At 46.7% G+C, this 27,837-nt stretch overlaps 4 protein-coding genes and 3 pseudogenes across 4 annotated transcripts; 3 read left to right on the forward strand and 4 right to left on the reverse strand.

Moving 5' to 3' along the window:
* On the reverse strand, positions 1 to 457 carry LOC124372204 (histone H2A). The gene has a single exon (XM_046830571.1). It carries the CDS (start codon positions 435 to 437, stop codon positions 63 to 65), a length of 375 nt encoding a protein of 124 aa, XP_046686527.1. The 5' UTR covers positions 438 to 457; the 3' UTR covers positions 1 to 62.
* A 4,907-nt stretch (positions 458 to 5,364) lies between these two features.
* On the forward strand, positions 5,365 to 5,788 carry LOC124372207 (histone H2B-like). The gene has a single exon (XM_046830573.1). The coding sequence runs from the start codon at positions 5,379 to 5,381 to the stop codon at positions 5,751 to 5,753; it is 375 nt and encodes a 124-aa protein (XP_046686529.1). The 5' UTR covers positions 5,365 to 5,378; the 3' UTR covers positions 5,754 to 5,788.
* Positions 5,789 to 8,666: 2,878 nt separating this feature from the next.
* Positions 8,667 to 9,063, reverse strand: LOC124372209 (histone H2A-like). The gene is given in 3 exon segments (XM_046830576.1): positions 8,667 to 8,845; positions 8,847 to 8,975; positions 8,977 to 9,063. Coding segments are annotated over 3 exon segments (375 nt in total). The 5' UTR covers positions 9,049 to 9,063; the 3' UTR covers positions 8,667 to 8,671.
* Positions 9,064 to 9,409: 346 nt separating this feature from the next.
* On the reverse strand, positions 9,410 to 12,400 carry LOC124372201. The gene is made up of 6 exons (XM_046830569.1): positions 12,287 to 12,400; positions 11,773 to 11,999; positions 10,909 to 11,131; positions 10,465 to 10,716; positions 10,146 to 10,406; positions 9,410 to 9,703 (listed from the first exon to the last, which is right to left on the reverse strand). Exons 1-6 carry the CDS (start codon positions 12,398 to 12,400, stop codon positions 9,410 to 9,412), a joined length of 1,371 nt encoding a protein of 456 aa, XP_046686525.1.
* Positions 12,401 to 14,479: 2,079 nt separating this feature from the next.
* Positions 14,480 to 15,197, forward strand: LOC124372202 (annotated as a pseudogene).
* A 2,863-nt stretch (positions 15,198 to 18,060) lies between these two features.
* LOC124372203 lies at positions 18,061 to 18,442 on the reverse strand (annotated as a pseudogene).
* Positions 18,443 to 24,432: 5,990 nt separating this feature from the next.
* On the forward strand, positions 24,433 to 24,828 carry LOC124372206 (annotated as a pseudogene).
* Positions 24,829 to 27,837: the final 3,009 nt, after the last annotated feature.

The raw sequence follows: 27,837 nt of genomic DNA on the forward strand, positions 1-27,837 counted from the left end.
GTGGCCTTTAAAAAGGCCGTTTGTGGAGCCGGGCGGCTTTGTGTCGCGCGTTGGCGGGCGACTTAGGCCTTCTTCTCGGTCTTCTTGGGCAGGAGCACGGCCTGGATGTTGGGCAGTACACCTCCCTGGGCGATGGTGACACCGGACAGGAGCTTGTTCAGCTCCTCGTCATTCCTGATGGCCAGCTGAAGGTGACGGGGAATGATCCTGGTCTTCTTGTTGTCACGGGCCGCGTTACCGGCCAACTCGAGAACCTCGGCGGCGAGATACTCCATGACGGCGGCCAGGTAGACCGGAGCTCCGGCACCCACTCGCTCGGCGTAGTTGCCCTTGCGGAGCAGACGGTGGATCCTGCCGACCGGGAACTGAAGACCGGCCCTGGACGAGCGGGACTTTGCCTTTCCCTTCACTTTACCGCCTTTGCCTCGTCCTGACATGTTGCGCTGTACTCGGTTGCGGGGATACAGATGGAAGCCGTGGTACAAGTACAAGTACAAGTCGCTGTGACTGTGGGGGCTGGATCCCCCACTTCTCTCAAGGCCTCTGCCGTTTTGGCTTTTGCCTTGTGTCAACAAGGGTCAAAAGCCCTAGTAGCTTTCGCTACCTGTCAGTGTTGTAGTGTAATGTGTAGTGTAGTGTTGTTGTCTAGTCGTCCATTGGAAGACGGAGTTGGGGGACCTCCTGGTCACGTAGATGACGGATGTGTTCCCACGGCGAGGATTCTGCTGCTTCTTGAAGAGTCGAAGTAAGTCCTTCCACGAAGCTTCTGATCGTAGGGACGTTGGCCGATGCTCTGATCACGGTGTTTCTTACAAACCAGGGCGACCCAGTGGCCCGCCGGAGGCACCTACTCTGGACTGCGAGTAGTTTTCTCCGGGCGGACTTGCAGGTGAGGTGATACCATGCTGGAGCCGCGTAGGTTATCACCGGTCTGGTCAGAGCCGTGTAGAGCAGGACCTTCGTCCTGGCTGGCAGCTTCGTGGAGCGGAGCAGTGGGCCGATGCTAGCAAAGCCCTTCCTTGCCAGTCCACAGATCCTCGTGACGTGGGGAGTGAAGGTCAGTCTGCTGTCCAGGAGTACCCCCAGGTACTTGACCGTCGTCTTCCAAGGAATGTTGTCCCCGTTGAGAGTCAGTTGTCGGCCGTCCGCTTGCCTCCTTGACCTTGTGAAGTTGATCGCTTCACACTTGTCTACGTTGACCTTGATCCGCCATTTTTCACACCAGGGCTCCAGTAGATCCAGCTGCCGCTGCATGTAGACTCTGGCCATCCTCAGGTTTGCAGATGTGGCCGTGAAGAGTGCATCATCGGCGTACAGCGACAGCTGCACTCTTGGAGCTACGGGGATGTCGTTTGTGTACCACAGGTACAGGATCGGGCCGAGCACTGACCCCTGTGGTACACCGGAGGAGACTGGTCGAGTCGTGGAGGTGGATCGGGCAACGCAGACGGAGAAGGTCCGGTGGTGAAGGTAGTTGCGGATTAGCCGGAACATCCTGCCCAGGCAGCGGGGACTCTGTGAGTTTGTACAGTAGGCCGTCGTGCCACACCTTGTCGAAGGCCTTGCTCACGTCTATCAGGACCGAAGTTGAATGGTGTTTCCTCTCCACCGCTCCTGAGATGTAGTTTAGAACTCTGCGGAGTTGGAGGGTGGTCGAGTGTCCACTTCGGAAACCGAACTGTTCAGTCCTAATAGACGTGAAAAACTCCTCAGGGAACCTAGCCAGCATGATCCTCTCGAAGATCTTGGAGAGTACAGGCAGCAGGGAGATGGGCCTGTGGTTCTCCGGGAAAAGGGGGTCCTTGCCGGGCTTGGGAATCATGACTACCTTGGCATCCTTCCAGGTGGTCGGGAAGTGGGCCAGGCGTATGCAGGAATTCATGATGCATGTGATGGTGACGATCACCCAAGCCGGCAAGTTCTTCAAAGCTGGCGTTCCCAGGGAGTCTGGGCCAGGAGCCTTCTTTGGGGCGGAGGCGACGGATGTTGTCGTGTACTTCTTGTGTAGTCACCAAGGGCAGCGGGTCATCCTCTTCAGGTTCGTAGTCCTCCAGGAAGTCTTCGATTCTTTCGCAGGCGACCTCGTCGTAGATGTCAGCGTGTGGGGAGAATTGGTCCTCCATGGTGTCGGCGAAGGCCTCAGCTCTGTCTCTGGGGGAGTAAACGATACCACGTTGGCCGTGGAGAGGGCGGTTTACCTTCTTGTCCCCTCGGAGGGCTTTGGAGACCTTCCAGATGCCGCCGACACCATCGTCAGCTTGGTGTTCCACGAAGTTGTCCCACGCAGCTGCTCTGTGTTCCGCCAAGAGACGTGAGCATCTCCTGGCTTGGCGGTTGAAGACTTGCTTAGCATGGGGACACCGTGTCAGCTGGTACTCCCTTCGCAGTCTACGACGTAGGCGTATCTCCTCTCTCAGGTTCTCGGGAAGAGGTGGAGTGAGATTCTTCTGTGAGAGAGGGGACGAGGAAATTTCTACAGCCTCCTGGAGGGTGTTGGTCAGGTCCAGAACCTGTTGGTCTAGCTGGTCTGGCGATTCGGCCGGGGTTGGTGGGGGCCGAGGTCTGTCGGCGAGGTGGTTTGCATATTTGTGCCAGTTGACCTTGGTGGGGCGCATCGGAGGGTAGGCTGGCGCTCCGTCGTCCGGTAGGTCAAAGACAACTGGCACGTGGTCTGACGAGAGGTCAGACACAGCAAACACCTCGATATTTCCATCCAGTGACCCAGCTAGACCAATGTCAAGGATGTCCGGCGGGTGTCCTTGGTGGTGGTAGTGTTGTGTAGGCTCCTCAGGGGCCAGTACATGGACGTGGTGGCGGGTTTCCAGGAGACGCTTGAGGTCCCTGCCGGTGGAGTTTGACTTCCGGCATCCCCAGTCCAGGTGTTTTCGCATTGAGGTCCCCGGCGATGAGTGCAGGAAAGCCGGGTCGCAGCAGGCAGTCGAGGCAGTGCGGTTGGAGCAACCTATTTGGCGGGTTGTAGACGGAAGCTATCTCTAGCTCCGTCCCATTGTAGCTGACGGCAACCCGGGTGGATTTCAGTCCCCGGGGTAATAACTGCAGCCAGTAGGCGATGAGTCACCCTCCGGTGGACTAAGACCGCCGTGCCTCCGCTGGGTCGGATGTCCTGCAGCTGTCTATCAGTGCGATACACCTGGAAATTTGGGATGGTGAAGGAGTCCGTCTGCCTGAAGTGGGTCTCCTGGAGGAGAGCGATGTCCACGTCCATGTCCTGGAGGAGCTGGCTAAATTCCAGCCTCTTGTCAGCAAGCCCGTTGGCATTCCAGCTGACAACTCTCAGCTTACCCATGCATGGTGGCGGACAACATATCCATGAGGCGAGACATCATCGCCACCATGCTGGTCAGCTGGGAGAGGAACTGCGATATTCCTGCCTTGAGTTCCTCAGGAATACGGGCAGCAGGCTGAGAGGTCGGCATGTTGCTTTGTGTGGGCGGCTGGGCCTGTGGTTCTGCACTAGCAGCCATCTTTGGCAGTTCCAAGCGAGGTCTCGGCGTAGGCCTGGGTAGGGCTGATCTCCTCTCAGGTCTCACAGGGGCTGGTACAGCTTCAATCCTCGGGCTCTCTTCTCGCGGCTCAGAGATGGAGATTTTCGCGGCAGGCCGGGCTCTCCGATTTTCCGGCTTCCGAGCAGGTCGGTGTCGGCGACGTCGAACCACCTCGAAGTCCTCGTCTTCTCGGCTGTCAGTGGAGGGCTCTGTGATGTCGTCAACAGGGGCAGCTGGGGCAGAGTCAGGAGCTTCCCGGGGCTTTGGAGGCTCGGCCCTGGAAGGTTCAGGCCTCCGAGTCCTCTTTGCAGCGGCAGCATACGAGAGCTGTTTCTCGTTTTTGTAGCTGGCACACCCGCGGTAGTTGGCAGAGTGTGCCTCGCCACAATTACAGCATCTTGCCGGGCTAGTTGACTCCTTTGGGCACAGGCTGGCAGGGTGGCCCTCGCCGCATCTGACGCAACGCGTGTCCCGGTGGCAGTGTCTGGAACCGTGTCCGTAGCCTTGGCATCGGTGGCACTGGATCGGTCCTCCCGGTCGGGTGTACTTCTTAATCTCCAGCTTGCAAAAAAGTACACTCTGGAGATTGTAGATATCAGTAGGCGGTCTCAGGCCATCGCCACTGCGCAGTGTGATCAGCCACAGGCTGGTCGGCTGGCCTCTCCTTGTCTTTAACAGTTTGGCCTCCACTATGCCATAGCCGATGTCTTGGAACTCGGCCACGACCTCCTCAGGAGTCAGAGTAGAGGGCAGTCCTCTGACCACCACCTTCAGGAGACGCTCGGTCGCCATAGCAAAGGTGTGGAAGTTTATCTTCTGCTCCTGCAGATATCTCTGCAAGGACCTGAAGTGGGCCACAGTAGTGGTTTTGAGCCGTAATGTCCTGGCCGTGCACACAGCTTCAAGATCTCCTCCTAGGAGCTGCTTCAGGGTCACTGCATGGCTACCCCATCCTTTCGGGATGTCCAAGATGATGGGGGGGAATGCGGGGGCCTCGCTCAACCTCCATATCTTCACTGGCAGCGGTCTCCGTCCGTCGGCTCTTAGGCGGAAGAGAGTCGAGGCTGGGGCCGCTTGCCGCTTCCGCAGACCCGCGGCAGAACGGCCTGATGAGCCGGAATTGGCCCCAGGGGTAGCTGGCACCAAGGCCTGGGCCACTGGGGTTGAGATCCCCGGTGTTGTAGAGTGGCCTTTAGAAAGGCCTTTTTTGGGGCCTCAGACCGGCGCAGGTTCCCCTGGCACTTAGTCGCTGCACCCTGGCAGCTTTCCGGGTAGTAGTCCGGACTTCACCCGGGCCCTGACAAGTCCCGGGTGGAATAAGTTTGCTGGCCTGAGCAGCAGTGCGGTGCTGGGATCCCGCGGCCCGGTCGGCTGACCGGGGCGGGCTCACCTGGCACATCGCGTTACAGGTCTCCGGTAAATAACCAGACTTCACCCGGGCCCTGTTCTCCCGTCCCGGGTGGAATGGTGTTGCTGGGACGTCCAGCGGTTGGTTGGCCTTGTAAAAGGCCGTTTGGGCAGACAGCGCTGGGGCCCGCTTGGCAAGCCGCGCGGGACCCCAGTAGTGTCGCCAGCGGCTCCGGTAAACCGGCTCCGCCAACTGGGACCGCCGAGGCAGATCCCTCTTCCATCATCTTCAGCCGTGGTCGATGTCGCTCTAGTAGAGATGTTCACTCGTCCACGTCTCGGAGCAGAATGGAAGCCTTGGCCTGAAATTCGGGGTTACCTCGAATTCCGGGCGTTCGCGCGAGCGCGGCCAATCGCGTTCGAGCTGCCACCCTATTGGTCGCGCTCGCGCGACGCCAGATATCCAGCTTAGAGCCTTTTTTAGAATTTTGGCCTATACTCCGGCGTACAAACCAGCGACTCAGGATGCCACCGAAAGCGAGCGGAAAAGCCGTCAAGAAGGCCGGCAAGGCCCAGAAGAACATCACCAAGGGCGACAAGAAGAAGAAGCGCAGGAGGAAGGAGAGTTATGCCATCTACATCTACAAGGTGCTGAAACAGGTCCACCACCCCGACACCGGCGTCTCCAGCAAGGCCATGTCCATCATGAACAGCTTCGTGAACGACATATTCGAGCGCATAGCCGCCGAAGCTTCCCGCCTGGCCCACTACAACAAGCGGTCGACCATCACGTCGCGGGAGATCCAGACCGCCGTCAGGCTCCTGTTGCCCGGCGAGTTGGCCAAGCACGCCGTGAGCGAGGGTACCAAGGCCGTGACCAAGTACACCAGCTCCAAGTAAGCCGGCCGGCCGGCAGGCCAGCGCCCCGCAACGAGCGAGCCCGCTCCGCACAAACGGCCTTTCTAAAGGCCACCAATAACTCTTTCGTTTTCGCTTATTTTACCGCTTATTGTTGTAAAAACCGATGTAAACCTGGTTGTTTCAAGTCGCTCTCGACTATATTTTCTATCGAAAATACCAAATTTATGACTTTGTGCTCGTCATAAATATTTTATATTCCAGGAATTTTTTATTTTTTCAATTCCTTTTTTCTTTTTAAACATAGTCCGATTTCACTGTAAAATTGTATAATTTTCTGTTTATTTATTTATTTTTCAAACAAACACTGAGTTTTACAATAAAAAAAAAAAAAAAAAAAAAAATACGTCAATTGCAATTCGATCGAAAACCATAGTTTCTGTCATGTTTTTATACACATGACTTCTAATATTAACCAAGAACCGTTGAACTCTGTGATTAAACATAACTTGTAATTTTCGCTTATTTTTACCGCTTTTTTCTTGTGTAAACATTGGAATTATGTTATTATGTTGGCTAAAACAAGCAAGCACTCGACTTGTTTTATATTGAAATTACCTATTTAAGTTATGTTTAAATACAATCTTTTTAAACAAAACATTAAATTTACAAATACGGTAATCGCCCAATTGATAGTATTCCTGTAATGTTTTATACAAATTCAATAAAAGAGCCGAAAGTTACACTTGAAAATTTATATTTTATCGAAATACCACTAGTTTTAAGTACAGGTCGATTTAGATTACAACAAGATACACGTTAAATACCGTTTTTTTTTAGTTTTAAAACGGTATTTAACAGGTGAAATCGTGTGATAAAGTCATCTAGTGTACAGTGCGCATGTGCGTGGAGATAGAATATATAGAGTGAAACTGTTAACACACGCTTATATAGGTAGGAGGTGGCTTGACTTGATTGGTCGGTCACTATTCGACCAATCAGAGTGTACGTATCCGTTAACATTGATAATTCTCCCCGGGTTTCTAGTTACTACGGTGAAATTGAGTTGTCACCGACGGTTTACTTACAATTTGTCGATACATGGACAGGTTGTAAAATTTTGAAAATAATAAGTAATAACGTAGAAAATACATATAAAACAGACAGGTGACTGGATATAATACTGCAGATCCGAGTCCTGTAGCTGTAGCGCCAGAGAGTTGTCTTGTAACAAGTGTAAATCTGCTCGGTCTAGCTAACCTGATTGCGATCGCTTGATTGATACCACTGTAATGTGATCCAAGTCAGTGTACTTTAAGTTTAAAATGGGTATTTTCCAGTATGTCCCCGCATTCTCTATATTAATTTATACAAGTTAGATTACGTTTATTAGATTAAGTTTACGAGTTTATTAATTTCCGTACGAAAAAAAAAAAAAAAAAAAAAAAAAAAAAAAAAAAAAAAAAAAAAAATTAGTAATGAAACATGTTTAAAAACAATATAGCCTACTATTCTGAATTTAACAAAATTTTCAGAATGGGTCAGATCACGCGATGCTTGCCCGCTGCGCAGCGCTTCGCGCTGCTTGCTCTTTTAGAAAAAAAATTTACTCGAGCTTGCAAACTCCAAGCCCAGATCAAGCGGCGCGCGTTTATCACTGATATTTAATCCACGTTTTTTATCCGTTTACAACTAATTACGTTAAATTTAATTAGCGTGGATAACAGCAAATTTACATATTTACTTCGTTACAATCACCGAATATTCGCTGATTCTTCTATTTTTCAAATTTACTAAACGACCTTTAAAAATTACTGAACTATACACGTATAAAGTATATTTTATAACTGAATAAGTGATTTTTATTTGTTTTCAAATCACTATGACTACAAACTAAATGTAAACTGTTAACATATTCCAGTGAATATCGCAATATGTGGGGTTGACAGTGCTTGCAATTAACAAAGTTTATCTATCAACTTACTATTCTATGCGACATTTGGAATTTATATCACACTTTGAATATAAAATAATAATTATTGTAAACTGAATCATGTTGTTGTGTTTTGCTATAATATATAAACAATACTACACTGTTAACATAGTTCCAGTGAAAATCGCGCGGGTCGGAGGTTTGTGAGAAGTTTCGTAATACAGGAAAAGAATAGAAAATCAATCTGCTCTTTATAATAATACCGAAAGAACAATAGCAAACAGTTTTAATTTGTAAACACAGTGAATTCGCTGTAGTAAGTAGGATTAATATATAAATATAAATGATATTTGCAAATAAAATTGATGATAATGTAAACGATTACTGTAACAAAATAAGAAAAAGTCTGTAATAAATCAATGTACAAGTGATTGGTTTTCTAGCCAAAGAAATATGCTGTAAAACGACTAAATTAGAGAGAAAAGGTTTAGATTTTCGTGTTTAAAAACTAATTTTAAAATGACAAAGACGGTGAATTTAAGTTAAGATTGTATGATAGACAATAAAGAGAAGTGATATTTTATACGGTTTAATTAGAGTGAAAACAACTATTTAAAGTGTACAGTTAAATGTGTTAATTATTAATATTAATAAATATATATATTTTGAAAGACCAGTAATTAGTTATAAATAGATATAAAATTTGACGCACACTGTTTAGTATTTGAATAAACTGTTATTATTCGATAACATCAATTGGCAAAAAAAAAAAAAAAAAAAAAAAAAAAAGTGTTATATATTCGTGTACATTATTTAAATTTTTATGTAATTTGTGATGGTAATAATGAAAGTTTTACTAATAATTAGCATAGTAAAATTACTAGATACATGTCGGAAAATATACGACAAGAGTGAAGAAATAGGATTATTAAAGTCGTAAACTGTGAAAACGAGTGATATTGTGGTGGCCTTTAAAAAGGCCGTTTGTGGAGCCGGGCGGCTTTGTGTCGCGCGTTTGGCGGGCGACTTAGGCCTTCTTCTCGGTCTTCTTGGGCAGGAGCACGGCCTGGATGTTGGGCAGTACACCTCCCTGGGCGATGGTGACACCGGACAGGAGCTTGTTCAGCTCTTCGTCATTCCTGATGGCCAGCTGAAGGTGACGGGGAATGATCCTGGTCTTCTTGTTGTCACGGGCCGCGTTAACCGGCCAACTCGAGAACCTCGGCGGCGAGATACTCCATGACGGCGGCCAGGTAGACCGGAGCTCCGGCACCCACTCGCTCGGCGTAGTTGCCCTTGCGGAGCAGACGGTGGATCCTGCCGACCGGGAAACTGTAGACCGGCCCTGGACGAGCGGGACTTTGCCTTTCCCTTCACTTTACCGCCTTTGCCTCGTCCTGACATGTTGCGCTGTACTCGGTTGCGGGGATACAGATGGAAGCCTTTTTTTTTTTTTTTTTTTTTTTTTTTTTTTTTTTTTTTTTTTTTTTTTTGTTAAGCAGAGGGAACCTTCAAAAGGTACTGGCGTCCCAGTTATGTGGGATTTTTTACCCACTTAAACCACTCTGCTGCCCACGTCCTGTCGTGGCCGTACAGCACCTGGACCCTAGGTCCACTGACTGTAGAGGAAGCTCTGAAACATAACTATTAAATTTTGGCCTAATTAAGATTGTTGTGTTTCTGAAACAAAAATTTTGGTTAGTGTGACATGCTGGTTACGTCCCCAGGATTGGGATCGCGGCTTCATCCTTGGGATGAGTATTCTTTACGGAGGGTCGTCCAGAATTGTGTGGCCGGACGTCCGTCTGTGTAGTCCGTCTGGTCCGGCGTACAGCTCTGCGATGGCTGTCGATGTTGGGGATGTTCCGATGCGGCAACTGCCTTGAAGAATTTTTCCTGAAGTTATCCTCGCGAAGACGTCTAGAGTTGGGATCTGTAACGAATTCCTTATTGTTATCGTTGCGGACGAACCATGGTTGGCGAGTGATGGAGCGGAGGCCTTGGATTGGATGGTTTTCCAGGGCTTTTCGGTTTGAGCGGCTGCAGTTTGACCACCAAGCTGTGCAAGCATACATCATTAGTGATCTGACAACAGCTAGAAAGATGGAGACTTTTGCACCCATTGGTAGGGGTGATCTACGGTTAATTAGAGGACCTATTGATCCTGCGATCCGCTTGGCCTCTACTGCTTTCCTTTTCGCGTGAGGACCGAAGTTTAATCTGGGAATCAAGCGTAACACCAAGATATTTAGCTTGTTCCTTCCAAGCAATCGGGCTCGTCATCAAGTGTCATAGGCGGCGGGGAGTCTTCGCGGCATCCTAACGGCGCTTTCTGAAACAAACAGCTTGTGCTCTTGTCAGTGTTTATGCGGATACGCCATTTCTCTAGCCAGGGGGGGGAGAGAAGATCCATTTGCTGTTGCATGACGTCAGCGGCACGCATCGTTGAAAGCTCCTGCACAGAAACATTGGCATCATCGGCATACAGAGATAGCGTTTACTCTGGGGACCAGTGGCATGTCATTAGTGTAAACGAGGTACAGCACTGGTCCCAGGACGCTGCCCTGGGGGACGCCTGCTTCGATCGCTCTCTCTGAGGACAGCTCTCCATCCACACAAATGCGGAATGAGCGGCCAGTCAGATAGGAACCGGATGAGGTGTTGTTATGCAGGGGGTGGCCACCGGTGAGTTTTTTGGCCAGCTTGTAGAGCAGTGCCCTCATGCCAGACCTTGTCAAATGCTTTGCTGACGTCCAGGAACACTGCAACAGAGCACAGATTAAAATTGGCGTTGTCCACCAGCGTGTTGACAACACGTACCAGCTGTTGGGTTGTCGAGTGGTCGCGCGCACTGAAGCCAAACTGTTCAGGTCGGATAAAGCCGTCCAGGAAAGGAGCAATGCGGGATAGGAGGAGTCTCTCAAAAATTTTTGAGATGGACGAAAGGAGTGAGATGGGGCGGAAGTTTTTTGTGGGAATAAGTCTGGATTTCCCGGGCTTTGGGAATAAGGATGACTTTAGCGACCTTCCAGCTGGTGGGAAAGTGTTGTAGTCGAATAGCGTCGTTGAACACTGTAACCAAGCACATTAACAGGGCTATAGGAGCTGCAAGGAGTGCCCTGGATCCAACTCCATCTAGTCCCCGGGGGCTTTGCGCGGTTTCCGATTTCTTGATGGTGGCATTGTAGCTCATCAAGAGTAATCGGCTCTAATCTTCGTTTGTCGGGAGCTGTAACAAAAAAAATTGTTTAGTGTGCTCTCGACGTGTTCGCAGTGGTCGTCGTCATATATATCCGCATTCGGGCTGAATTGCTCCTCCATCGTATCTGCAAAAGCTTCGGCCTTGTCAGTAGCAGAGTAAACAAGTCCTTGTTGACCGTGCAGGGGCTGGTGCGTGGATTTCTCGCTCCTCAGGATTTTTGCAGTCTTCCAGGCACTGCCATCCTCTAGCTCAAGACTAGAAAGGTATGAGTTCCAGGTCTCTGTCCTGTAATCATACAACATCTGTTTGACAATGCTGCCACTGCACGTTGAAGGCCCGTTTGGTAGCCGGACCGGATGTCGCGTTCTCTGCCATATTCGAGACGAAAGACGCCTCCTTTTGTCTACAGCCATCCTAATGAAGGCAGGCAAGGCCGACCTGGTGTTTTTTGGACGTCCCAGGTCGTGAGGCCGCCGCCAGAGCATCCGTGACTGCTGAGTTCAAAGTCTGAAACATATGAGTCTAGGGCATTTGGATTAGTGGCTGTCGCTGGGGGCTGCAGTTGCTCGCTCAGGATACGGCTGTACACCCTCCCAGTTAGTTCTGATTGAGGTGCCCATTGAAGGAATCCTTGAAGCTGGAGTCGTTCGCTAGAACTGCTATGACGGGTACATGGTCAGACGATAAGTCATCTGCCACTACGCACTTCCACATGATGCCTGTAGTTCCTTAAACAGAAAACACATCTATGACATCAGGAAGTGCGTTGAGCCTCGTCGGATAGTGCGTAGGGTCCACAGGCGCGGCTACAATCGTGTCACCTCTATCTAAAACATAGTTGTGTGTAGTCTTCGGCCCCTTGGTTGTTCATCCGCCTGCTATGCCATGGACTGGTGCTTGGCATTGAGGTCACCACCTATTATTACAGTGTTCCCGCTGCCGAGCAAGATGTCAAGCTCGTCAGGGGCGGAGTAACAGCAGACGGCGCGGAGTAAGCTGCGAACACACACATTACCTCGGAGCCACTAGCATTGACGGCAATGCCGGTGGACTCGAGGTCATTAGTAGCAGCGGTGGACTTGGCGGTGCACAACTCTCCTGTGAACCAAGATAGCTGTTCCTCCCCCGGGATTCCTTTGGCCACGTGGCGGTCCTATCGGTCCGGTAGGTTTTGGTAACCTGGAACATTGAATACAGTTGGCGGGTTGGCAGGTGTGTTTCCGTTAAGAAGTAATAAGTCGACGTCGTGATCAGCTGCAAATAGATGGAGTTTCATTCTTCCGCGTCGCTACGCCGTTCGCGTTCCAGGTGACAATTTTTAGGCGTCTATCCATTGGAGAGGAGTTCCTGGAATGACATTAATATGGCAGCAAGCAACTCGCTAGGAGTTTTTTTGCTGTCGGATACTATTGAAATTAGGGAGGTTATCCACTTAAGGACAGCGTCGTGGGACAGGAAGCCCTTGGCTGTGAGGTAGGCTCGCAGTTTGGGATTCCTGTCCTTTGATTCCGCCGAGGTGTTGGTTGTGGTTGCCGCTGGGGTTTGTTCCTCCATTGGTTCCCACCACTTTCTCTTTCTCCTGCGAGTGAACTGTAACAGAGACTTGCTTGTTAGTTATGCTACGGCGGTTTGAGCGGGCCCTCGGCCTTCTCTGCTGAGTAGCGGTGGTTGAGGCTGAGGCAGGTGGGGCTGCGGCTCTTCCGGCTCTGCGGCTGCTGCCTTTGGCGGCTCTCTGCTTTCTGGAGCAGGAGGCAGGAGCAATTGTAGTGTTTGTGTGGGGCCGGGAGCTACGGGTGCTGCAGCTGGTGTCTGTTGTGGAAATGGGTTGGTCCGGACGAAGCCTGGGGGGGCGGCTAGTACATCGGCATATCTGCGGGCAGAAACATTAACAGTTGGTGGGGCACGTGCTTGCCCAGTGACCGGTCGCGCGCAGTGGCGGTGCCCGAGCGCCGCTGCGGCGCCTCGCGGCGGTGGCAGCGCGCCCAGGGCCCGTTTATGCGCTCCGCAGCCCCTGTAGCTCGCGGGGTGCTACTCCACACCAATTTAGTGCATTTGCACCTGCTGTCTTTTGGCAAGGTGCAATTTGTTACGTTGTGGTCTCCTCCACATCTAACACAGCGAGCTGGGAGGTGGCAGTTCCTTGAGCTGTGATTGAACTGCTGGCAGTTGTTAGCACTGCGGCAGTCCCTCTCCTCGGCGTGAACTGGTCCACCGATACTCTTACTCCCAGTAGTGCTGTGAGCTGCCATAATTTTCGCCCACTACCTGTTTTTCTGAAACGCACATAGAAGCTGTTGGTTTGATGGCGACCAGCCTGGTCGCGGCGTTGGAGGGGTTGCGACATGTGTAGGAGTGTACCCCTGGTCGCGGAGATCCTCCGCTATGTCCTCAGGTGACGTCCATGCCGGAAGTCCCCTGATGACTGTCTTCAGCTCTTGTTTTCCTTCCTTCAGACTGAAGGTGTGGAAGGCGAGCTTGGCGTCCAGCAGTTCGCGTTGTGCCGTTCTAAAACAGAACTCGCTTTTGCATAAAATGTGCAGTCGGGTACCCACATATTTCGCCTCAAAAATTGCAGCCAGCACTTTTAAGGCGGGCGTAAGAGGGATGTCCAGGCAGTCACTCCTTGAATGATTGATCGGCGGTATGCGCGGCTGGCGGCGCTCCTCCAACAGTATTTTCCCGGAATGTTTTGCGCTGGGGCAAAATTTCTTGTTGAAGATTCAGATGACGTGGAGGCCCGTCTCCCTCGTTTTCTTGGTTGGACGGACTGCCACGATTCATCTCCGTTGGACGGGTCGGCGGTAGTTAGCTCGGTGGCGGCATGTGGCGCGGATTCCAACTTCCATCCTGCAACAATACAACAAAGGGGCCCGACTGGCTGGGGAAAGTCCCGCCAGGCAGGGCGGCGGCGGCGTTTTCAAAGGCTCTATTGAGAGCGCGGGGTCGCAGGCGCGCTGGTTTATTGATCGGTGTCGGGCGGGCCGGGAGTACCGTTAGGCCCTGTACCGTTAGTTTCCGGCCGCGCCGGAGCACGTGGTCGTCTGAGCACGTGGTCACCTAATCTGCTTGGTTAACAAGTGCCTTAGAACTTATCTAATAATGATAGTGTATGTATGCTAGGTACACAGTTAAAGTATCAAACATTTTAGTACATTGCAAACAAATCACAGTGTTTTAAATTTAAAATAAATTTACGAGTAGACAGTGAGGGCTCTACAGTTTAATTGAATTAAACAAAAATTATTATTCAAAGTATCAAAAATGCAAGTATGCACTAAGAATATTTATGTGTTGATTACTATATTATTGAATTTGTTTTGAAGCTGCAGACTAGCTTCTGCAAGGACACAAATTCCTAGTTAATAATGAATTGTAGAGAACAAGTCAAAACAATACAAACATTCAAAAGTGTAAAAGCAATTTTTGTACTAGCAAATTATTACAAATGAAGCTGCTTATTTTACTAGGTACATTTTAGTTTAACTGCGGAATTGATCCTGCATAGACACAAGTTTTCAAATAATTGGGATTGACTTGTGTAGAACAAATCAAGAACCTTAATGGTCAGGTACAAGTGGTGTGTTAATTAAAGTAACTAATATTATTTGATCTCACCACCCGAAGAACGGCAAGATGAGGTATCCAATATCAAATAGGCACCTTTCACTAACACAGAATATTAATTAGTGTCACTAGAGAAAACTAGGCACGGCACAAAAACAAAGCACAGCAACAAACTGAGCGGAACGACAGCGCGGTACGTCCGAGCAGTAACGGCGGGTGAATGAAACGGCACTGATGGAAGCCTTGGCCTGAAATTCGGGGTTACCTCGAATCCGGGCGTTCGCGCGAGCGCGGCCAATCGCGTTCGAAGCTGCCACCCTATTGGTCGCGCTCGCGCGACGCCAGATATCCAGCTTAGAGCCTTTTTTAGAATTTTGGCCTATACTCCGGCGTAACACCAGCGACTCAGGATGCCACCGAAAAGCGAGCGGAAAAGCCGTCAAGAAGGCCGGCAAGGCCCAGAAGAACATCACCAAGGGCGACAAGAAGAAGAAGCGCAGGAGGAAGGAGAGTTATGCCATCTACATCTACAAGGTGCTGAAACAGGTCCACCCCCGACACCGGCGTCTCCAGCAAGGCCATGTCCATCATGAACAGCTTCGTGAACGACATATTCGAGCGCATAGCCGCCGAAGCTTCCCCGCTGGCCCACTACAACACAAGCGGTCGACCATCACGTCGCGGGAGATCCAGACCGCCGTCAGGCTCCTGTTGCCCGGCGAGTTGGCCAAGCACGCCGTGAGCGAGGGTACCAAGGGCCGTGACCAAGTACACCAGCTCCAAGTAAGCCGGCCCGGGCCGGCGGAGGCCAGCGCCCCGCAACGAGCGAGCCCGCTCCGCACAAACGGCCTTTCTAAAGGCCACCAATAACTCTTTCGTTTTTCGCTTATTTTTACCGCTTATTGTTGTAAAAACCGATGTAAACCTGGTTGTTTAAGTCGCTCTCGACTATATTTCTCTATCGAAAATACCAAATTAAGACTTTGACTTTGTGCTCGTCATAAAATATTTATTCCAGGAATTTTTTTATTTTTTCAATTCCTTTTTTCTTTTTTAAACATAGTCCGATTTCACTGTAAAATTGTATAATTTTCTGTTTATTTATTTATTTTTCAAACAAACACTGAGTTTACAAAAAAAAAAAAAAAAAAAAAAAAAAATACGTCAATTGCAATTCGATCGAAAACCATAGTTTCCTGTCATGTTTTATACACATGACTTCTAATATTAACCAAGAACCGTTGAACTCTGTGATTAAACATAACTTGTAATTTTCGCTTTATTTTACCGCTTTTTCTTGTGTAAACATTGGAATTATGTTATTATGTTGGCTAAAACAAGCAAGCACTCGACTTGTTTTATATTGAAAATTACCTATTTAAGTTATGTTTAAATACAATCTTTAAACAAACATTAAATTTACAAATACGGTAATCGCCCACAATTGATAGTATTCCTGTAATGTTTTATACAATTCAATAAAAAGAGCCGAAAAGTTACACTTGAAAATTTATATTTTAATCGAAATACCACTAGTTTTTAAGTACAGGTCGATTTAGGAATACAACAAGATACACGTTAAATACCGTTTTTTTTAGTTTTAAAAACGGTATTTAACAGGTGAAATCGTGTGATAAAGTCATCTAGTGTACAGTGCGCATGTGCGTGGAGATAGAATATATAGAGTGAACTGTTAACACACACGCTTATATAGGTAGGAGGTGGCTTGACTTGATGGTCGGTCACTATTCGACCAATCAGAGTGTAACGTATCCGTTAACATTGATAATTCTCCCGGTTTCTAGTTACTACGGTGAAATTGAGTTGTCACCGACGGTTTACTTACAATTGTCGATACATGGACAGGTTGTAAATTTGAAAATAATAAGTAAATAACGTAGAAAATACATATAAAACAGACAGGTGACTGGATATACTGCAGATCCGAGTTCCCTGTAGCTGTAGCGCCAGAGAGTTGTCTTGTAACAAGTGTAAATCTGCTCGGTCTAGCTAACCTGATTGCGATCGCTTGATTGATACCTGTAATGTGATCCAAGTCAGTGTACTTTAAGTTTAAAATGGGTATTTTCCAGTATGTCCCCGCATCTCTCTATATTAATTTATACAAGTTAGATTACGTTTATTAGATTAAGTTTACGAGTTTATTAATTTCCGTACGAAAAATAAAAAAAAAAAAAAATTAGTAATGAAACATGTTTAAAACAATATAGCCTACTATTCTGAATTTAACAAAATTTTCAGAATGGGTCAGATCACGCGATGCTTGCCCGCTGCGCAGCGCTTCGCGCTGCTTGCTCTCTTTAGAAAAAAAATTTACTCGAGCTTGCAAACTCCAAGCCCAGATCAAGCGGCGCGCGTTTATCACTGATATTTAATCCACGTTTTTATCCGTTTACAACTAATTACGTTAAATTTAATTAGCGTGGATAACAGCAATATTTACATATTTACTTTCGTTACAATCACCGAATATTCGCTGATTCTTCTATTTTTCAAATTTACTAAACGACCTTTAAAATTACTGAACTATACACGTATAAAGTATATTTATAACTGAATAAGTGATTTTTTATTTGTTTCAAATCACTATGACTACAAACTAAATGTAAACTGTTAACATATTCCAGTGAATATCGCAATATGTGGGGTTGACAGTGCTTGCAATTAACAAAGTTTATCTATCAACTTACTATTCTATGCGACATTTGGAATTTATATCACACTTTGAATATAAAATAAAAATTTATTGTAAACTGAATCATTGTTGTGTTTTGCTATAATATATAAACAATACTTACACTGTTAACATAGTTCCAGTGAAAATCGCGCGGTCGGAGGTTTGTGAGAAGTTCGTAATACAGGAAAAAGAATAGAAAATCAATCTGCTCTTTATAATAATACCGAAAGAACAATAGCAAACAGTTTTAATTTGTAAACACAGTGAATTCGCTGTAGTAAGTAGGATTAATATATAAATATAAATGATATTTGCAAATAAAATTGATGATAATGTAAACGATTACTGTAACAAAATAAGAAAAAGTCTGTAATAAATCAATGTACAAGTGATTGGTTTTCTAGCCAAAGAAATATGCTTTAAAACGACTAAATTAGAGAGAAAAGGGTTTAGATTTCGTGTTTAAAACGACAAAGACGGTGAATTTAAGTTAAGATTGTATGATAGACAATAAAGAGAAGTGATATTTTATAACGGTTAATTAAGAGTGAAAACAACTATTTAAAGTGTACAGTTAAATGTGTTAATTATTAATATTAATAAATATATATATTTTGAAGACCAGTAATTAGTTTATAAATAGATATAAATTGACGCACACCTGTTTAGTATTTGAATAAACTGTTATTATTCGATAACATCAATTGGCAAAAAAAGTGTTATATATTCGTGTACATTATTAAATTTTTTATGTAATTTGTGATGGTAATAATGAAAGGTTTTACTAATAATTAGCATAGTAATTACTAGATACATGTCGGAAATATACGACAAGAGTGAGAAATAGGATTATTAAAGTCGTAAACTGTGAAAACGAGTGATATTGTGGTGGCCTTTAAAAAGGCCGTTTTGTGGAGCCGGGCGGCTTTGGTGTCGCGCGTTGGCGGGCGACTTAGGCCTTCTTCTCGGTCTTCTTGGGCAGGAGCACGGCCTGGATGTTGGGCAGTACACCTCCCTGGGCGATGGTGACACCCCGGACAGGAGCTTGTTCAGCTCTTCGTCATTCCTGATGGCCAGCTGAAGGTGACGGGGAATGATCCTGGTCTTCTTGTTGTCACGGGCCGCGTTTACCGGCCAACTCGAGAACCTCGGCGGCGAGATACTCCATGACGGCGGCCAGGTAGAACCGGAGCCTCCGGCACCCACTCGCTCGGCGTAGTTGCCCTTGCGGAGCAGACGGTGGATCCTGCCGACCGGGAACTGTAGACCGGCCCTGGACGAGCGGGAACTTTGCCTTTCCCTTCACTTTTACCGCCTTTGCCTCGTCCTGACATGTTGCGCTGTACTCGGTTGCGGGGATACAGATTGGAAGCCTTGGTTTTTTTTTTTTTTTTTTTTTTGTTAAGCATGGGAACCTTCAAAAGGTACTGGCGTCCCAGTTATGTGGGATTTTTAACCCACTAAACCACTCTGCTGCCACGTCCTGTCCGTGGCCGTACAGCACCTGGACCCTAGGTCCACTGACTGTAGAGGAAGCTCTGAAACATAACTATTAATATGGCCTAATTAGGATTGTTGTGTTCTGAAACAAAAAATTTTGTTAGTGTGATTTGCTGGTTACGTCCCAGGATTGGGATCGCGGCTTCATCCTTGGGATGAGTATCTTTTAACGGAGGTCGTCCAGAATTGTGGCCGGTCGTCGTCTGTAGTCGTCTGGTCCGGCGTACGGCTCTGCGATGGCTGCGATGAGGGGGATGTTCCGATGCTGCAACTGCCTCGAAGAATTTTTTCTGAAGTTATCCTCGCGAAGGGAGTCTAGAGTTGGGATCTGTAACGAATTCCCTTATTGTTTCGTTGCGGACGAACCATGGTTGGCGAGTGATGGGAGCGGAGGGCCTTGGATTGGATGGTTTCCAGGGCTTTTCGGTTTGAGCGGCTGCAGTTTGACCACCAAGCTGTGCAAGCATACATCATTAGTGATCTGAACAACAGCTAGAAAGATGGAGACTTTTGCACCCATTGGTAGGGGTGATCTACGGTTTAATTAGAGGACCTATTGATCCTGGCGATCCGCTTGGCCTCTACTGCTTTCCTTTTCGCGTGAGGACCGAAGTTTAATCTGGAATCAAGCGTAACACCAAGATATTTAGCTTGTTCCTTCCAAGCAATCGGCTCGTCATCAAGTGTCACAGGCGGCGGGAGTCTTCGCGGCATCCTACGGCGCTTTCTGAAACAAACAGCTGTGCTCTTGTCAGTGTTTATGCGGATACGCCATTTCTCTAGCCAGGGGAGAGAAGATCCCATTTGCTGTTGCATAGACGTCAGCGGCACGCATCGGTTGAAAGCTCCTGCACAGAAACATGGCATCATCGGCATACAGAGATAGCGTTACTCTGGGGACCAGTGGCATGTCATTAGTGTAAACGAGGTACAGCACTGGTCCCAGGAACGCTGCCCTGGGGGGACGCCCTGCTTCGATCGCTCTCTCTGAGGACAGCTCTCCATCTACACAAATGCGGAATGAGCGGCCAGTCAGATAGGACCGGATGAGGTGTGGTTATGCAGGGGGGCACCGGTTGAGTTTGCCAGCTTGTAGAGCAGGCCCTCATGCCAGACCTTGTCAAATGCCTTTTGGCTGACGTCCAGGAACACTGCAAACAGAGCACAGATTAAAATTGGCGTTTGTCCACCAGCATGTTGACAACACGTACCAGCTGTTGGGTTGTCGAGTGGTCGCGCGCCTGAAGCCAAAACTGTTCAGGTCGGGATAAAGCCGTCCCAGGAAAGGAGCCAATGCGGTGATAGGAGGAGTCCTCTCAAAAATTTTTTGAGATGGACGAAAGGAGTGAGATATGGGGGCGGAAGTTTTGTGGGAATAGTCCTGGATTTCCCGGGCTTGGGAATAAGGATGACTTTAGCGACCCTTCCAGCTGGTGGGAAAGGAAGTGTTGTAGTCGAATAGCGTCGTTGAACACTGTAACCAAGCACATTAACAGGGCTATAGGAGCTGCAAGGAGTGCCCTGGATCCAACTCCATCTAGTCCGGGGGCTTTGCGCGGTTTCGATTTCTTGATGGTGGCTTGTAGCTCATCAAGAGTAACGGCCTCTATCTCGATGTCGGGAGCTGTTAAACAAAAAAATTGTTTAGTGTGCTCTCGACGTATGTTCGCAGTGGTCGTCGTCATAAATATCCGCATTCGGGCTGAATTGCTCCTCCATCGTATCTGCAAAAGCTTCGGCCTTGTCATTAGCAGAGGTAAACAAGTCCTTGTTGACCGTGCAGGGGCCTGGTGCGTGGATTTCTCGCTCCCTCAGGATTTTTGCAGTCTTCCAGGCACTGCCATCCTCTAGCTCAAGACTAGAAAGGTATGAGTTCCAGGTCTCTGTCCTGTAATCATACAACATCTGTTTGACAATGCTGCACTGCACGTTGAAGGCCCGTTTGGTAGCCGGATGTCGCGTTCTCTGCCATATTCGACGAAGACGCCTCCTTTTTGTCTACAGCCATCCTAATGATGGCAGGCAAGGCCGACCTGGTGTTTTTTTGGACGTCCAGGTCGTGAGGCCGCCGCCAGAGCATCCGTGACTGCTGAGTTCAAGTTCTGAAACAAAATGAGAGTCTTAGGGCATTTGGATTAGTGGCTGTCGCTGGGGGCTGCAGTTGCTCGCTCCAGGATACGGCTGTACACCTCCCAGTTAGTTTCTGATTGAGTTAGCGGTGCCATTGAAGGAATCCTTGAAGCTGGAGTCGTCGCTAGAACTGCTATGACGGGGTACGTGGTCAGACGATAAGTCATCTGCCAACTCGCACTTCCACATGATGCTGTAGTTCCTTTAAACAGAAACACATCTATGACATCAGGAAGTGCGTTGAGCCTCGTCGGATAGTGCGTAGGGTCCACAGGCGCGGCTACAATCGTGTCACCTCTATCTAAAAACATAGTTTGTGAAGTTCTTCGGCCCTTGGTGTTCATCCGCCTTGCTATGCCAGACTGGTGCTTGGCAGTGAGGTCACCACCTATTATTACAGTGTTTCCCCCTGCCGAGCAAGATGTCAAGCTCGTCAGGGCGGAGGACAGCAGACGGCGCGGAGTAAGCTGCGAACACACATACCTCGGAGCCACCAGCATTGACGGCAATGCCGGTGGACTCGAGGTCATTAGTAGCGGCGTGGACTTGGCGGTGCACAAACTCTCCTGTGAACCAAGATAAGCTGTTTCCTCCCCCGGGATTCCTTTGGCCACGTGGCGGTCTATCGGTCGGTAGGTTTTGGTAACCTGGAACATTGAATACAGTGGCGGGTTTGGCAGGTGTGTTTCCGTAGAAGTAATAAGTCGACGTCGTGATCAGCTGCAAATAGATTGGAGTTCGTTTCTCCGCGTCGCTACGGCCGTTCGCGTTCCAGGTGACAATTTTTAGGCGTCTATCCATTGGAGAGGGGAAGTTCCTGGAATGACATTTTAATATGGCAGCAAGCAACTCGCTAGGAGTTTTTTTGCTGTCGGATACTATTGAAATTAGGGAGGTTATCCACTTAAGGACAGCGTCGTGGGACAGGAAGCCCTTTGGCTGTTGAGGTAGGCTCGCAGTTGGGATTCCTGTCCTTTGATTCCGCCGAGGTGTTGGTTGTGGTTGCCGGCTGGGGATTTGTTCCTCCTCCATTGGTTCCACCACTTTTCTCTTTTCTCCTGCGAGTGAACTGTAACAGAGACTTGCTTGTTTAGTTATGCTACGGGCGGTTTGAGCGGGCCCTCGGCCTTCTCTGCTGAGTACGGTGGTTGAGGCTGAGGCAGCTGAGGCAGGTGGGGCTGCGGCTTCCGGCTCTGTGGCTGCTGCCTTTGCGGCTCTCTGCTTTCTGGGGAGCAGGAGCAGGAGCAATTGTAGTGTTTGTGTGGGGGCCCGGAGCTACGGGTGCTGCAGCTGGTGTCTGTTGTGGTAATGGGTTGGTCCGGACGGAGCCTGGGGGCGGCTAGTACATCGGCATATCTGCGGGCAAGAAACATTAACAGGTGGTGGGGCACGTGCTTGCCCAGTGACCGGTCCGGTCGCGCACGGCGGTGCCCGAGCGCCGCTGTGGCGCCTCGGCGAGCGCGTGCAGCGCGCCCAGGGGCCCGTTTATGCGCTCCGCCGCAGCCCCTGTAGCTCGCGGGGTGCTCTCCACCACAATTTGTGCATTTGCACCTGCTGTTCTTTTGGCAAGGTGCAATTTGTTACGTTGTGGTCTCCTCCACATCTTACACAGCGAGCTGGGGAGTGGCAGTTTCCTCGAGCTGTGAATTGAACTGCTGGCAGTTGTAGCACTGCGGCAGTCCTCTCCTCCGGCGTTGAAACTGGTCCACCGATACTCTTACTCCCCAGTAGTGCTGTGAGCTGCCATATTTTCGCCCAGCTACCTGTTTTCCTGAAACGCACATAGAAGCTGTTGGTTTTGATGGCGACCAGCCTGGTCGCGGCGCGTTGGAGGGGTGCGACATGTGTAGGAGTGTACCCCCTGGTCGCGGAGATCCTCCGCTATGTCCCTCAGGTGACGTCCATGCCGGAAGTCCCCTGATAAACTGTCCTTCAGCTCTTGTTTCTTTCCTTCAGACTGAAGGTGTGGAAGGCGAGCTTGGCGTCCCAGAAGCTCGCGTTGTGCCGTTCTAAAACAGAACTCGCTTTTACATAAAATGTGCAGTCGGGAGTGCCCACATATTTCGCCTCAAAATTGCAGCCAGCACTTTTAAGGCGGCGTAAGAGGGATGTCCAGGCAGTCACTCCTTGAATGATGATCGGCGGTATGCGCGGCTGGCGGCGCTCCTCCAACAGTATTTCCAGGAATGTTTTGCGCCTGGGCAAATTTTCTTGTTGAAGATTCAGATGACGTGGAGGCCCCGTCTCCCTCGTTTTCTTGGTTGGGACGGACTGCCACGATTCATCTTCCTCCGTTGGACGGGTCGGCGGTAGTTAGCTCGGTGGCGGCATGTGGCTCGGGATTCCACTTCCATCCTGCAACAATACAACAAAGGGGCCCGACTGGCTGGGGAAGTCCCGCCAGCAAGGGCGGGGCGTTACAAAGGCTCTATTGAGAGCGCGGGTCCGCAGGCGCGCTGGTTATTGATCGGTGTCGGATGGGCCAGGGAGTACCGTTAGGCCTGTACCCGTAGTTTCCGGCCACGCCGGAGCACGTGGGTCGTCTGAGCACGTGGTCACCTAATCTGCTTGGTTAACAAGTACCTTAGAACTTATCTAATATGATAGTGTATGTATGCTAAGGTACACAGTTAAGTATCAAACATTTTAGTACATTGCAAACAAATCACAGTGTTGTTTTAAATTTAATAAAATTTGCGAGTAGACAGTGAGGGCTCTACAGTTAATTGAATTAGTACAGCGACCTTATATTACCAGCTGTGACACAGTAAGCTGTTGAACACTTTTTATCTAGTTTGTTATATAAATTCAGTAACTCTAGTGGAAACTGTAATTAAAGTTTCCTAAAGGGATTATTATAAGTTTACTGAGGTGTCAAAAACAATAATATTCTATTAAAACTATTAAAAACTAATTTTGTATGAAATAAATCAGAACAAAATTATTGTTCAAACGTATCAAAAATGCAAAATTAATGCACTAAGATTCTATACAAATGTATTGATTATTTTACTATTAATTTGCTTTTAAAACAGCAGACTAGCTTTCTGCACAAAGACACAAATTCCTAGTTAATAATGAATAATGAATTGTAGAGAACAAGTCAAAACAATACAAAACTTCAAAAGTGTAAAAGTAATTTTTGTACTAGCAAATATTACAAATGAAGCTGCTTAGATTTTACTAAGTACATTTTAGTTTAACTGCGGAATTGATCCGCTGCATAGACACACAGGTTTCAAATAATTGGGATTGACTTGTGTAGAACAAATCAACACCTTAATGGTCCAGTACAGGTGATGTGTTAATTAAAAGTAACTAATACTATTAAAGATCTCACCCACCCGAAGAACGGCAAAATGAGGTATCCAATATCAAATAGGCACTTCACTAACACAGAGTATTAATTAGTGTCACTAGAGAAAACTAGGCACGCACAAAAAAAAGCACAGCACAAACTGAGCGGAACGGAACGACATGCGCGGCAACGTCCGAGCAGTACGGCGGGTGAAACGGCCTGTAGGCCAAAATTCTGGAAGCCTTGGCCTGAAATTCGGGGTTACCTCGAATCCGGGCGTCGCGGCGAGCGCGGCCAATCGCGTTCGAGCTGCCACCCTATTGGTCGCGCTCGCGCGACGCCAGAATATCCAGCTTAGAGCCTTTTTTAGAATTTTGCCCTATACTCTCGGCGTACACCAGCGACTCAGGATGCCACCGAAAGCGAGCGGAAAAGCCGTCAAGAAGGCCGGCAAGGCCCAGAAGAACATCACCAAGGGCGACAAGAAGAAGAAGCGCAGGAGGAAGGAGAGTTATGCCATCTACAATCTACAAGGTTCTGAAAACAGGTTCCCACCCCGACACCGGCGTCTCCAGCAAGGCCATGTCCATCATGAACAGCTTCGTGAACGACATATTCGAGCGCATAGCCCGCCGAAGCTTCCCGCCTGGCCCACTACAACAAGCGGTCGACCATCACGTCGCGGGAGATCCAGACCGCCGTCAGGCTCCTGTTGCCCCGGCGGCCGAGTTGGGCAAGCACGCCGTGAGCGAGGGTACCAAGGCCGTGACCAAGTACACCAGCTCCAAGTAAAGCCGGCCGGCCGGCAGGCCAGCGCCCCGCAAACGAGCGAGCCCGCTCCGCCCACAAACGGCCTTTCTAAAGGCCACCAATAACTCTTTCGTTTTCGCTTATTTTACCGCTTATTGTTGTAAAAACCGATGTAAACCTGGTTGTTTCAAGTCGCTCTCGACATATATTTTCTATCGAAAATACCAAATTTATGACTTTGTGCTCGTCATAAATATTTTATTCCAGGAATTTTTATTTTTTCAATTCCTTTTTTCTTTTTTTCTAAACATAGTCCGATTTCACCACTTTAAAATTGTATAATTTTCTGTTTTATTTATTTATTTTTCAAACAAACACTGAGTTTACAATAAAAAAAAAAAAAAAAAAAAAAAAAATACGTCAATTGCAATTCGATCGAAAACCATAGTTTCTGTCTGTTTTTTATACACATGACTTCTAATATTAACCAAGAACCGGTTGAACTCTGTGATTAAACATAACTGTGTAATTTTCGCTTATTTTTTAAACCGCTTTTTCTTGTGTATGTAAACATTGGAATTATGTTATTAATGTTGGCTAAAACAAGCAAGCACTCGACTTGTTTTTATATTGAAATTACCTATTTAAGTTATGTTTTAAATACAATCTTTAAACAAACATTAAATTTACAAATACGGTAATCGCCCAATTGATAGTATTCCTGTAATGTTTTATACAATTCAATAAAAGAGCCGAAAGTTACACTTGAAAAATTTATATTTTTTCTCGAAATTACCACTAGTTTTTAAGTACAGGTCGATTTAGAATACAACAAGATACACGTTAAATACCGTTTTTTTTAGTTTTAAAACGGTATTTTAACAGGTGAAATCGTGTGATAAAGTCATCTAGTGTTACAGTGCGCATGTGCGTGGAGATAGAATTTATAGAGAGAACTGTTAACATCACGCTTATATAGGTAGGAGGTGGCTTGACTTGATTGGTCGGTCACTATTCGACCAATCAGAGTGTACGTATCCGTTAACATTGATAATTCTCCCGGTTTCTAGTTACCTACGGTGAAATTGAGTTGTCACCGACGGTTTTAACTTACAATTGTCGATTACATGGACAGGTTTGTAAATTTGAAAATAATAAGTAATAACGTAGAAAATACATATAAAACAGACAGGTGACTGGATATACTGCAGATTCGCGAGTCCTGTAGGCTGTAGCGCCAGAGAGTTGTCTTGTAACAATGTAAATCTGCTCGGTCTAGCTAACCTGATTGCGATCGCTTGATTGATAACCTGTAAATGTGATCCAAGTCAGTGTACTTTAATTTAAAAATGGGTATTTTTCCAGTATGTCCCCGCATTCTCTATATTAATTTATACAAGTTAGAATTACGTTTATTAGATTAAAGTTTTACGAGTTTATTAATTTCCGTACGAAAAATAAAAAAAAAGATTAGTAATGAAAACATGTTTAAAACAATATAGCCTACTATTCTGAATTTAACAAAATGTTTTCAGAATGGGTCAGATCACGCGATGCTTGCCCGCTGCGCAGCGCTTCGCGCTGCTTGCTCTTATTTAGAAAAAAAAATTTACTCGAGCTTGCAAACTCCCAAGCCCAGATCAAAGCGGCGCGCGTTTATCACTGATATTTAATTCCACGTTTTTTATCCGTTTACAACTAATTACGTTAAATTTAATTAGCGTGGATAACAGCAAATTTACATATTTACTTCGTTACAATCACCGAATATTCGCTGATTCTTCTATTTTTCAAATTTATAAACGACCCTTTAAAATTACTGAACTATACACGTTATAAATTATATTTATAAAACTGAATAAGTGATTTTTATTATTGTTTCAAATCACTATGACTACAAACTAAATGTAAAACTGTTAACATATTCCAGTGAATATCGCAATATGTGGGTGACAGTGCTTGCAATTAACAAAGTATTATCTATCAACTTACGTATTCTATGGCGACATTTGGAATTTATATCAACACTTTGAATATAAAATAATAATTATTGTAAACTGAATCATTGTTGTGTTTTGCTATAATATATATAAAACAATACTACACTGTTAACATAGTTCCAGTGAAAATCGCGCGGGGTCGGTCGGAGGTTTGTGAGAAGTTCGGAATACAGGGGAAAAAGAATAGAAAATCAATCTGCTCTTTAATAATAATACACCGAAAGAACAATAGCAAACAGATTTAATTTGTAAACACAGTGAAATTCGCTGTAGTAAGTAGGATTTAATATATAAATCATAAATGATATTTGCAAAAAAATTGATGATAATGTAAACGATTACTGTAACAAAATAAGAAAAAAATCTGTAATAAATCAATGTACAAGTGATTGGTTTTCTAGCAAAAGAAATATGCTGTAAAACGACTAAATTAGAGAGAAAAGGTTTAGATTTAGGGTTTATTCGAGTTTTAAAAAACGACAAAGGACTGGTGAATTTAAGTTAAGAATTGTATGATTAGACAATAAAGAGAAGTGATATTTTATACGGTTAATTAGAAGTGAAAACAACTATTTAAAAGTGTACAGTTAAATGTGGTGTTTACATTATTTAATATTAATAAATATATATATTTTGAAGACCAGTAATTAGTTTATAAATAGATGAATAAATTGACGCACACTGTTTAGTATTTGAATAAACTGTTATTATTCGATAACATCAATTGGCAAAAAAAGTGTTATATATTCGTGTACATTATTAAAATTTTTATGTAATTTGTGATGGTAATAATGAAAGTTTTACTAATAATAAGCATAGTAATTACTAGATACATGTCGGAAATATACGACAAGAGTGAGAAATAGGATTATTAAAGTCGTTAAACTGTGAAAACGAGTGATTTTTAAAATATTGGGGTTGGTGGCCTTTAAAAAGGCCGGTTTGTGGAGCCGGGGCGCTTTGTGTCGCGCGTTGGCGGTGCGACTTAGGCCTTCTTCTCGGTCTTCTTGGGCAGGGAGCACTGCCTGGATGTTGGGCAGTACAACCCTCC

This window comes from Homalodisca vitripennis, unplaced genomic scaffold, assembly GCF_021130785.1.
Source record: "Homalodisca vitripennis isolate AUS2020 unplaced genomic scaffold, UT_GWSS_2.1 ScUCBcl_2739;HRSCAF=7798, whole genome shotgun sequence".
NCBI classification, from domain to species: domain Eukaryota; kingdom Metazoa; phylum Arthropoda; class Insecta; order Hemiptera; family Cicadellidae; genus Homalodisca; species Homalodisca vitripennis.